This window comes from Alexandromys fortis, unplaced genomic scaffold (assembly GCF_014885135.2).
Source record: "Alexandromys fortis isolate MF-2015 unplaced genomic scaffold, M_Fortis_MF-2015_v1.1 scaffold_0, whole genome shotgun sequence".
Classification (NCBI taxonomy): domain Eukaryota; kingdom Metazoa; phylum Chordata; class Mammalia; order Rodentia; family Cricetidae; genus Alexandromys; species Alexandromys fortis.
The window spans coordinates 22014170-22026452 of NW_026067949.1; the positions used below are offsets into that span (position 1 = coordinate 22014170).

A 12283-nucleotide genomic window follows, 5' to 3' on the forward strand; every position below is an offset into this window, starting at 1 on the left:
CAGTCTGGTCTGCAGAGTGAGTTCCAGGACATCCAGGGCTACACGGGGAAACCCTGTCTTGAAACAGACAAAAAGAAAAAGGAGACACACTAAATCATTCAGCACAGAACATTGAGGGGAATTCTACTTTTATGCCACACCAACAGAGAAAGGATATTCTAACTTCTCAGCTACCTGCACTAAAGTAGGCAGACACACCACCCTTTTAGAGACTTTACCGGCCCTGTATTGTCTATATTTCTGGGCATGATAGCCACTGCTGCAAGCCAGTTCTCTGTAGGCTGCATTCCTGCATCATGCATTGCAGTTTATGTTCTTCAATAAGCAGTTGTTGTTATTATTAGTTTATCTAGTGTTATGCAAACACTATACATAAATATATACATGTATATGTATATATATATGCACACTGGAAAACAGTTGGTGTGGAATCTTCTTGAAAATCAAAAACAGAGCTAAAAATAAGTCATTAACTTTTATGTGTATAATTATATATTATGACATGGAATGTTAGCTGATGTCCAAATATCCCTCCATTCTTACTGAAACAAGGGAGCCCAAATAGCCCCCAAGAAAATACATTAGGACACACACACACAAACACACACACATGCGCACACACACATTATCAACACTCACTTCCCAGCTTGCTAATCTTACTACATCTGACAAGGCAAATTATGTATTTAGAAAGAAATTATATCTTATGCAATAATTCTAGAGAGATCGTGTACTTTCTAACATACGAAAGGAAAAGAGAACGACAAAGCAGGAAGCTCTGAAATGCTGAAGACAGCATCTAGAGATTGCTTTGTCTTCACCATACAGATTGGAAGGAGGAGGGCTGAGGCTCAGAAGTCCCAGGACATGAATCCTGGACCTTGCTCTGAGCACCTTTTGACCCCTGCCCTGTTCGTGCCAACCTCCTCAAGCTGTACCTGCCCCATCTGGTCAGTTCAGTGAGTGCCCTTCCACCACCTGCCCAAGAACACACAGCATGGTTCTCTGCCGTCTCCTGGCCTGGCCCATGATGCTTCCTACGTACAAATTTCAAATGGATGGATTTCAGATGATGGAGTCTTAGTAGTTCAGTGACAAGGCTGGATTAGCACATGGAGGTCCTAGGTCTCTTCCCCAGCAGCGTACGGAAGGGGTGGGGACTGAGAAGGGGGCAGATTCAGTAAAGTACTTGCTGTGTTCACCTGAGGAGCTGACTTCATCTTCAGTCCCTTTACAAAGAGCCAGACGAGGTTGCAGGCACCTGCAGCCTCTGAGCTGGAGAAGTGGAGAGAGAGGAGCCCTGGGGCATAAGCTGAACTTGCGAGTTTTCATGTTCGATGAGAGAGCTTGACTTAGGAAATAAGATCAGACCCAGCTGGATGTGGTGGTGCACAACTTTAGCCCCAGCACTCGGGAGGCAGATGCAGGTAGATCTCCGAGTTTTAGGCTAGCCTGGTCTAAAGAGCAAGTCCCAGGATGAGCAGGGCTACACAGAGATACCCTGTCTTGAAAATGAAAGGGAGGGAGGGAGGGAGGGAGGGAGGGAGGGAGGGAGGGAGGGAGGGAGGGAGGGAGGGAGTGTAAGAGGGAGGGAGATTGGGCAGATTAAGGAATGCTCAGATATTGACCTCTGACCTCCACACACATGTAAACACACACCTCCTTCCTCAACATGTGGCATATGCACCTACATACACACACAAAAAAAATTCTGAATATGCAGTTTAGATAGAGTCCCTTCAAAAAAGAAAAACTCCTTCACTGGCTTTAGGAGATCTTCTAACGTGGAACTGTTGTTTTCCTAATAGCCTCTAAATCACCATTAAATCACCCGCTCTAACTGTTAGGACAAAATCAGACAGAACACACATCGTTTGACAATTATATTGTTTTCAGTTTTTGTCATCTGTGGTGTTAGGATAAACATTCTCACTAGTTTTGTCTGTCTTGCTTTATTTGGAGTAAAGACTTAGAAGTAGAATGGCCAAAGTAAAGTCCGAATTTTGAGGTATCCTAAAGACATTTTCCAGGGGCTCATTATTTTGAGGCATATAGTAAAAATGTAATCAGGATACAGAGAGAAGCTGGATGGTGGGGCATGCCCATAGTCCCAACTGTCTTACTCACGCAGCTTACTCTGTAAGCTGAGGCAGGAGATCTCCACTAATTCAAGGCAGGTCAGTCTGGACCACACAGTGACACACTGCTTAAAGGGGAGGCAAGGGATAGAGCACTTGCTTCGTCAGTGCAAGACCCTGGGTTGTCCCCTTGCCACAGAAAGTGTGTGTTTGTGTGTAGGGGTGCGTGTGTGCGTGTGTGTGTGCGCGTGCATGCATGTGTGTGTTTGCATGCGTGTGTGTGTTTGTGTGCGTGCGTGCGTGCGTGTGAAATACCTGCGTTTTAATCCCCTCTCTGTGATTACTGCTGTATGTTCCACGCAGGTTACCTGGCAGGTAGAGTTAGTCACTGGGTGACATGTGATTAAGTGCCTCGGTGAGCAGCCATTATTTTAAAATGACCCAGATGCTGGAGGAAAGCCACCTGGCCTTAATTTCCAGTCCTATGAAAATGATGCTCGGGCCTGATATTTCCCTGCACATGGCTTCGATTCTAAAAGGAGGGCAAACTAACTAGATGATTATTCCTTAATTAAACTGGAAAGGAAACGGTGCCTGTGGACAACTGTTGAGGCAAACTGCTCATTTCTGCTGAGTGACTTCAGACTTGGGCGCTGTCCCTTTGATGTCACGCAGCATTCATGTCAATAATCGTCTCAAGGGTTAAGTTCCTTTACTTTATGAAAAACTCCTGAACCTCTTTGTTCTTATTTCAGATTGACCACAGCAATGTGCAATGAAGTAGCCTCCTTATCGAAGAAGTTTACAAATTCTCTAACCACTGTTGGGGTAAGAATACAGTTTGGACCATTTTCTTGCATTGTTTAGGGAAGCAGAGCTGTGAAGAGAAGTCAGGAATATGACACCTTTGGAGACAACTCCATAAGTAGAGCTGTGTCATGCTGCTTGCTAAAATCAGGCCGAGGGTTCTTCTCCATCTGGGCTGTGGGCTCCAGTCTGCTGTCTGTCTGAGTTGTGGACTCCAGTCCACGTCCGTCTGGGCTGTGGGCTCCAGTCTGCTGTCTGTCTGAGTTGTGGACTCCAGTCCACGTCCGTCTGGGCTGTGGGCTCCAGTCCACTGTCCATCTGGGCTGTGGGTTCCAGTCCACTGCCTGTCTGGGCTGCGGGCTCCCGTCTGCTGTCTGAGTTATGGGGTGAGTGATCAGATCTTTGTGGGCCTCATTTCATTCATACATCAAAAGAAAGAGTGTAAAATGGAGGTTCTTTTCCATTGCTTATCATCTATGATTTCAATACTCAAGAGTCGCTACTAACACAGTTAACTTTAAATATTATCGCTCATATTGTCCTCTCTATTATAAGTTACATATGAGAAGAGTTTCAAAAGAAAAACAAAATGTCAATTAAGATCTAAGTGTTTCTGTTCTCAAGATAATAGCTTTGGAAAAACTCTCCATTTATTTCAATGTGTGGCTTCTGATTACTTATCCAGGTTGCTTTTTTCTGTCCCTTTTCTGGTCCAGGTGATCTTTATGGGCTGGGAAGATGGTTTAGTAGATAAAGGCTTGGATGTGCAAGGATGAGAATCTGAGTTCAGATCCCCAGAACCCCCCTGCAATGTCAGTGTTGGGGGGGGGGACGGGACTAGGGGCTCCCTCAGGTCAAGCTGGCTAGCTAGAGTAGCCAAATTGACTAGCTCCAGGTTCAGCAAGAGAGCCTGTCTCAGTAAATAAAGTAGAGTGTGATTGAAGAAGACCCAGCATCAACCTCTGGCCTCCATGCCTATGTGCACACACATGTACCTCCACACTACACAGTTATACATGGCAGGAGAAAGAAACTGGTCATATTATAAAGCCCCGTCTTCACAGGGTAGTAAGAGGCAAGTGGGAACCATTTCTCTTCAACCTTCCTACTTCTCTTTTAAAGTCCTGGATGCAAGATCTGGTCCTCCCCAGAGACACAGGAGACAGGTTTCAGTTAGGGTATCTGATTGCAATGTAGAGTTTTCTGGGGATGCCTGGAAGTCCGCCACCAGGGTTCTGCTCTCTCCTTGGCCTCTGGGATGGATATATAAATTCCTCAGATAAGTGGGGGGCTTTATGAAAGGCATTGGAAGACTGTGCACAGCCCTGGGGACCCAAGAATAGAGCTCACCCAAGGCTCTGAAACATTGCTTCTTCTTTCCCATTCCTTTCCCCTGGGTGCGAACTTCAGAAAGACCATTGGCCAGGTCAGATGGTGTCACTCAGCAGTGACTGGGGACAAGTGTCACACAGACTAAACAGCTGCTGTGACCTAACTGCGCATTAGGTCCAAAGCAAGTTCTTAAAAGAAGTAGGATATCTGTCCCCACACTTCCATAAGTCAGTCTGATAAAGGGTGAGCTACAGGCCGCCCGTCCATTTTGCTGTCAGGAGTCTGGTTTGCTTGTCATATCTTGGCCTTATCTAATTTTGGGCTTTCAGCAATGGTGTCTCCTTGTCTGTAAGCAGAGTGATGGGCGGTGGACTCCATTGGTATGGCAGGAGAGATGAAGCACACTCTGTACTCCCAGTTACTTGGTGACAGTCTTTGGTGGGAATCGTGTGTTTACCCCGCAGCACAGGGCTGACCTCACCCATTCAGGGAACCCAAGTCCCAGAGAGGTGACCACACGCGTCCAGGCCTCTAGGTCGGTCTCTGGGCTCCTCATCGCAGCTCATCAAGCATCAGATAGCCAACTGTTGGGTGTCCCAGGGGTGTCTGTGGTGTTTATATGATTTGTGTTAAAAACAGGCTTTTCCCTGGGGTGGGTCGTGTTTGTGACAGTGTTTGCTTCTCCTTGTGCCATATCATACTCTAACATAGTGCTTCCCAAACCTTACCGATGACATCGACCATCTGGAGACCTCGATCAAATGCAGGTTCTCGCTCAGTCAGTCTATGTGAGCTGAGGACGGAGGTTCTGCTTTGGTAATAAGCCCTAGGGTTACCAAGCCCAGGTCCGTGCCTGAGCCAGGGACTCCACTGGCTGAAGCAAGTTTCCAGCAGGTGGGCATGTGCTTGGAATTAGAGTTTGTGTGAAGATACAAACACGCGCACAGACATTTTGTGCTGTCCGTTTGGAGACAGTGAAAGCTACTGCATCTCAGAAGGGAGCCTCCAGGGATGCCATCACACCACAGCAAAGCCCCTGTCTGCAGCTGTGATGAATCATACGCATGTCATTGTTTCTGTCCTCCAAAACAACCATTATTCATAACTTGAAACTAATGAGTGCGTATTGCTCTCCAGACTCCGTTTAAATTGCTCACACATCTCAATGGTTCTGAAAACCAATGCAATTTTACTGCCCTCGTTTTGATCACATCTTAGAGGTTTATCGATAATCCCATAAACGTGAAAGCATGTCCTGATAATGGATTTGCAGGTTGCTTACTAAAATGACTGCGTTTTTAAAGAGGTTCTCCCCCCACCTCCCGCAAGACTCCATTGCGGTTCCCTCAGCAAGGCCTAGCCCTCTGTAGAGTAACGCCATGCCAGCGAAGGGAGGCTTCTCTGGGAAGATATATTTAATTCATGTGCTTTTGTTTGCCATAGAGCCTCCCAGGAACGGCAAGGGAAGGCAGCCCACTAAGATGCCATATTAATGATTCATTGTTGGAGGAGTAGATTGAGCAGTTTAGAGAGGGAAGGCTGCTGATTGACAGCTGAATGGTACAAGTAAGGATAATGGTCGTCTCCGCCTTTCGGAGTGCCTGAAGTAGGGATTTGTTCTCCATGCTTAACACATCCTTGTGCTCTTCAAGCCTGATTCTGCAGGCGTGTTTGAAAGTTATATTCGAGGGTGTTTGCACCTTATTGCTCTTCCAGTAGATAACCTGGAACTCGTGTCTGCAGCGAGGTGGGGGAAGAAGGAAAGAGGGAACAAAGGGGATGAAGAAAGGACAGACAGACAGAATGGACTCCCAGGATAAATAAGGGAAGGACTTAACCCACCCAAAAATTTTGGAAAAGCCAAAATATGAAACTAAAAAAAAAAAAAACATACAAAAACTCAGGACCTGGAGCAATGACTCAGTAGTTAATAGCATGGACTACTTTTGCAGAAGACCCGAGTTCAGTTCCAAGCACCCACATAGAACAGATTACAACAGCCTATGATTACAGCTCCAGGAAATTCAGTGCCCTCTTCTGGAACCTGAGGGCACCTGCTCTTACATGCACATACTCCACACCAACACATATACACATAATTAAAAATGAGTAGAATGAAACTCTCAAAAATAAAAATCTCAGTAAGCTATACAGCTATCTTAATTAAAATGTGCGGTGAGGCATGATGCATGTCTGTAATATAGGATGGTGTCAGGCAAATTGTGCAAAAAGACAGGATCCAATCAGCTATAAACTTCCAACAATTAGAAAGATCTTAGTTTATATTTCTAGCAAAGTCAACTTGCACAGATTGCCCAACCTTTGGGACTGCTATTTCCTCATCTAGCCCCTAGGCTTACCACATAAGGAAGGTGCAGACATAAAGCCTGGTTGGTCTACAGTAAGCATGCACTGCTCTCCATCCCTCTCTCTAAGACCTCCCTCTGCAAAGCGGTGTCGTACATTTGATGTGCTAAACCTTACGGTATAAGCCCTTAATCTGTCAATTTTATATTTTCAATTTCACAGAGCAACAAGAAGGCTGAAGTCCTTAACCCCATGATCAATAGTGTGTTTTTAGAGGTAAGTAGCCCCCCAGAGAGAAAAGTACTCCAAATCAAAGCGAATGTCACAGCTCTGTTCTTTCTTTCTTCTTTCTCCCAGTCAGCAAGTGTTATCAAAAGTCTAAATTTTATCACCAGTAGTCTAACAGCCATGTGCGTGAGTGTGTGTGTGTGTGTGTGTGTGTGTGTGTGTGTGTGCATTTCTGTAGCTCAGCAGCTGTAAAACCTCTGGTGGAGCCACAATGCCTAATTTTCATGAATTCCTGGTTATAAAAGAAAATGCTGAGCTTGCAGGTTATTTCCTGCTTCTGTCTCTCCCTCACTCCCCCTCCCCCCTCCCGCAGAGGCAGATTTCTGCTGCCAAGTTTGACACTGTGATTATTGGCTGCCATGGAGGATTATTGCCCACTGGCAATTTCCATAAAGGCAGGCATTTCCCATCGTTCACGAAAACTTTTGGTGTAGCTGAGTCTAAGCTCCAGGTTAGCAAAAATGATGCAGCATGCCTTGCCCGTTCAGTAACAAGGGTAGAATACGTGATGAAGGCTCGCAGCCCAACCCACCTGCTCACTAGGACTTCATAGCATCAGCTGCACAAAGGGGAAGCTGTCCCGGCACTGCTGTGGCTCAGCCAAAACGACCCCAGTGATGCAAGAGAGAAGCAGCCCAAGATGCCTGCTTACTCTTAGAACTTGGGCACTGTGTTCTGCATGCGGTCAGAGGAGGGTCCTCCATGGGAGATGGGACTGTAAACCACTCGCAGTGGGTAGCCACAGGGCCGGACAAGCAGATGCAGGACACGGGCAATGCACGTACCACTGTCTTCACATTAGATGTCAACGGAAAGCTCGGAGACTACAAAGCATCAGAAATGCTGTCTATGGCAATATTGCTGGGCATTGTGCCTCGTTGTTAAGCAAAACCGTCAATGGACAAAAGTTAAAAGCGGTGGCAGTGTCATTGCCTAGGTCCCAGCCACACAATGGAATGGATCAACCAGAAGGGGCAGCAGCTACAGGGACACATCCAGTGAAACAGACACAGTTAATAGGAACCCTGGAAGTCAAAAATAGAAAATAGTATAAGAAAATCTACCTCCTGGAAAGCCAGTAGAGCTGTATACCAGCAACCCTAGCACTCAGAGGTCTGAGGCAGGAGGATGGTGAGTTCAAGGCCAACACAAGTTGTGTAGGGAGATTCTGTCTCAGTTCTCAGTCTCCCACCCCAAATCCCTGTCCTGGCTTCCAGATTAAATTGCACATTAGCATGGCAATTGACCATATTTGTGCACCACAAATATGACACCCAATTCTTATTCACTGACCCAAAAGAAATGTTCGTGTTCTAGATACCCTAAATTTCACCATTTTTACAATAATCTCCCTGTGGAGAGCTTTCTAAAAATCCTCTGTGGTTTTGGCTGTAGTCTCCTTTGTCCTGTGATTTTAGGGCCATAAGGTAGACCTGAGAAAGGGGTGGATAATACTGGCCACACTGGGCTGTGGATCTACACATACTGGCATCCCTTAAAAGCCCGTGGCAATGATTTATCTCATTTTGAATGAAGTCCCTTCATTAATTTACATAATTAAGACTCAGGCATGTGCCATCCAAAAACATGTGTTTGCATTTGCTACACGGATGAACATTCTAAGAATTTCATGATGTAGTTTGATGGTTGGCGTTCCCTCTCCTCAGATGGAAAAGAATGTTGTCAAAAGGTGACAGCCATTGAAGCTGAACTATGAAACGATCTCTCAGCCCCATTTTTGCATCTTGCAGGGCTGCAATAGCACCACATACATCCAGGACGCCCTCCAGCTGCTGCTCCCGGTATTGCAGGTCTCCCACATCCACACCAGCTGTTCGAAGATGGAGACCCAGCCAGACTCCAGCTAGTTCGGGAGTAGGCCAAGCCTCTTCACTAAACACCTTTTAAAGGCCTTGGTCTTCAAAGTCACAGACGGGACCACTCATCTGAGGACACTACAAGCAATTTTGCACAGTTTTGCAAATACAGAGAGTTAACTTTTCCCTTAATGTATATTGTTGTTTTATCAATAATTGTATTTTCTTTATATTAACTTAAACTTATACTTGTTATATTGAAATTTTCCTTTAATTTTCAGTTCCTTCATAAATATGTGTTTTCCTAGTCGAACATGCTTTATTTAGAAATTCATAGGAAGACCCTAGATTTTTGTTCATCTTTGAAATGTCTACCTTTAAATGCCCTATTTTTCTAAAACATGCCTTTAAGTCAGTTCTTATACTGAACTTCATTTTGTTGCATAAATACCACAAGCAAAAATAACACTACTTATTTGGTTTTTAAAAAGGGCATGAATATATTTTTGTGGTCCTTAGTTTTGTGACAAGATTTACTGAGCACCTACTATGTGTATTCCATAAAGGATGTGACCTTGCTCCAATAGACATGTTCTAAAAGATGATTTATAATAACCCTTGACATATTCAAAGATATTAAGATGTTTTCTAAACCTTAAAATACTTGAAGAACCAAGTAAACTGGTAGTTACTTAAAATGTGCTACCCTTCAATTTATTACAGTTTTTCAACCTCTTTGAACTTCTTTTAAATACCAAAATTACCTCTAGGGTAAAAATATGTATGAAAAGATATTTATTTTTGAGACAGGATCTCACTATGTAGATGGCTAGCCAGGAACTCTTTATGTAGACCAGGCTGGCCTCAGATTCACTAGGATCTGCCTGCCTCTGCCTCCCAGGTACTGGGGTTAAAGGTGTGCACAACCACACCTGCCTGGCCTGAAGACGTATTTTAGTTTAGGGTATGCGGTGGCAAAATTAGAAAGCTTGAATGTATTTCAGTAGAAAATTAAAGCGGTTTTAGCATAGTAGAAGCCCAGACCTGCATTCCAAAACTACCCACTAACCTGATTCCACGCACTGTGGTGGCAAGGGTAGAAAATACCCATGCGTGCTGGTATATTGGTTCAGGGAGATGCCTCGAAGATCTTGCAGCCGGCAGTAGCAATGCCGCACCTGTTCTTGGCAGGTTGGGAGTCTGTGGCATGCTTCTGTTCCAGACCCTCACTGACATTCGTACCAGCAGTGTCCAAAATAGTCATGCCCAGTGGCTCTCCCAGGCAAATGATGCATGCAGTCTCCAAAGGGAGAAAGTCCCTTTGTCTTTCTGTGATAGAATCAACCCTCCCTGTTCCCTACATGTCGAGTAGATATCTGAAGTCTCTGCAGCATTTTTGTGTGTCCCTATTTTGTTTCTCAGCTGTTTGTCTCCTGAAACAACCAAATAAAAACGGAAGGACAATTTATTTGCGACCTAGAAAAAATAAAGTTCTCTTATAAAACGAAGGAAAGATTCACGTCTCCTTTTCTGACACCTGGAGTGTCTCTGATGTTAAGTATGGTGGTGATTAACTGGTAACAATGTCGCATTTGCCTTTATGACTTCTATAATTCTTATGTATAAAGCAGAAGAAAAATCTAGATGTGGACATTTTTTTTCACATCAGATGGGTTTGTACATTAACTAGAAATATAGAAGAAAAACACATGCCGCAAATGAATTCTATTCCCAGACTTGGTCTCTCAGCCGTCAGTGTTGGGGTGGTGGCTCAGCAGCAAAGTGTTGAGAAAAACGTAAGAACCTGGGTTTGGATCCCCAGCACCCATATAAAATCTGGGTGCACACCTGTAATCCCAGCAGCGGGTGATAGAGACAGGAGGACCCTGGGGCTCATGGTCACCTAGCCTAGTTGATGAGCTCCAGGTTCAGTGGAAGGTCAAGTCTCAAAAAAAAAAAAAAATAACATGAAGAACTGTAGAGATGGCCAAGGTGGATCTGTGACACGCGTGCCTGCCCAAATATGTGTGTGCACCAGCTCAAAACACATGGTGGTGTATGACTGTAATCCTAGCACTCAGGAGCTAAGGCAGGAGGATCAAAAGTTCAAGATCATCCTCGGCTACATAGCAAGTTCAAGGCCAGCCTGGGCTACATTAGACCCTGTTTTTAAAACGCTATCTAAGCATCCATTTATTGTACAGCAAAAGTTTTAATTATACAACAAAGTTTTTAAAAACGCTTTAAAATAATAGATAACTATTTTTAAAGAAAGCAACATTATTGACATTTCACTTATTGTTTTTTAATAAAAAAAAATATCCAAGTTACCAAGTGGAAACAGGAACTGAAAGTGTTTCCTGATCCATGGTCTGTAAATTAAACTATTTAAGAGAGATAATCGCTGACCCATTGTCTAAGGTTTCTCTCTCTCATTACCGGCTTCCACCGCCACTTTGAAATAATTGCTGCTTTGCTTTGTTTTGCTTTAAAAGCTGTCAAAACCCATGATGGAGACCTGGGGAAATGTGAGTCTATTACGGAATGAATGACTCAATAGGCTTACCAGGGAAGTTCGGTATTCTCTCAATAATACTTTACATAAATTAGCTTCGTTGCACTGCACACAATTACCCTGAACAAGCAATGCCAAATTTTGCATCAAGTACAAAATAAATTCTGATGAAAATATTGAACATAGCCCTGCGTATGTGCCCTATTAAATAAAAAGCATCCAAAGCACGTTTCAAAGCAAAGAACATTCAAGAAAAATTTGCTTTGGGGTATTGATACATACAGATCTAAAGGACAGAGTCCCAGCAAGAACAGGAGTGTGTGCTATTTCTGGTCTCACGTGAGCTGGCGTTCTAGCAGCAGTGTGACTTTGCTGAAGCTGGGACACTACACACCAGCAAAGAAATGGCCTCCCTCAGACCCAGAGGGACCAGGAACGTGTTCACACTTTTCATCTCTGCAAAGGAGTGGCACACCGTGGATGCAGGACCAGGAGTGTGTTCACACTTTTGTGTGCCTGCGCCCATAATACCTGGCAGAAACTACTTAAGGAAAGAACGGTTTTCTTTGGGTGCAGTTTCTAAAGATTTCTGCCCATCCTGATGGAGAAGGTACAGTGAAACTGGGTGGTGTGTGGCTGTGGGAGCATGTGGTGGAGGCTGTTCACATCACTGCAGACCAAGGGAGCTGAGAGTCCAACAGGAACTAGAGGAAACCTTCAAAGGCCCCTAAGGGCACTCTCTCACCAGCTAACTCTCTCCCTCCCACACACCACACCTAAAGTTTCCAGGTCCTCTCTCACAAAACAAAACAACAACAACAACAAACATGACACCAACTGGGGAACAAGCAGTCCAAACGGGAGCCTGGGGTAGGGGAGGAGCACATTTCAGGTTCATCCCATAAGAAGGAAGCATTGACAAAGCACTGGCTAAAGGAACGTGCAAATTAGCAGATAGAACCCAATGCAGGAAGGAGACATGTTCCTGTGCTGGGTGGAAATCACGTGCTCCAAGGTGCTTATAATTCCAGAGAGGCACCAACGCAGGCTGGCCACGCTGTCTGAGATGCACTAGCGCAGGCTGGCCACACTGTCTGAAACGCACTAGCGCAGGCTGGCCACGCTGTCTGAGATGCATT

The 12283-nt window shown here is 44.8% G+C and overlaps 1 protein-coding gene across 1 annotated transcript in view; it reads left to right on the plus strand.

Annotated features, from left to right (window-relative positions):
- The window catches only part of Fam114a1 (family with sequence similarity 114 member A1), a 66099-nt gene extending 56002 nt beyond the window's left edge, over window positions 1–10097 (plus strand). The window contains exons 11-13 of the mRNA XM_050149631.1: window positions 2834–2906; window positions 6747–6800; window positions 8564–10097. Of these exons, the coding sequence (XP_050005588.1) occupies window positions 2834–2906; window positions 6747–6800; window positions 8564–8680 (244 nt within the window). The 3' untranslated portion in view covers window positions 8681–10097. The remainder of the gene's footprint in view (window positions 1–2833; window positions 2907–6746; window positions 6801–8563) is intronic.
- Window positions 10098–12283: the final 2186 nt, after the last annotated feature.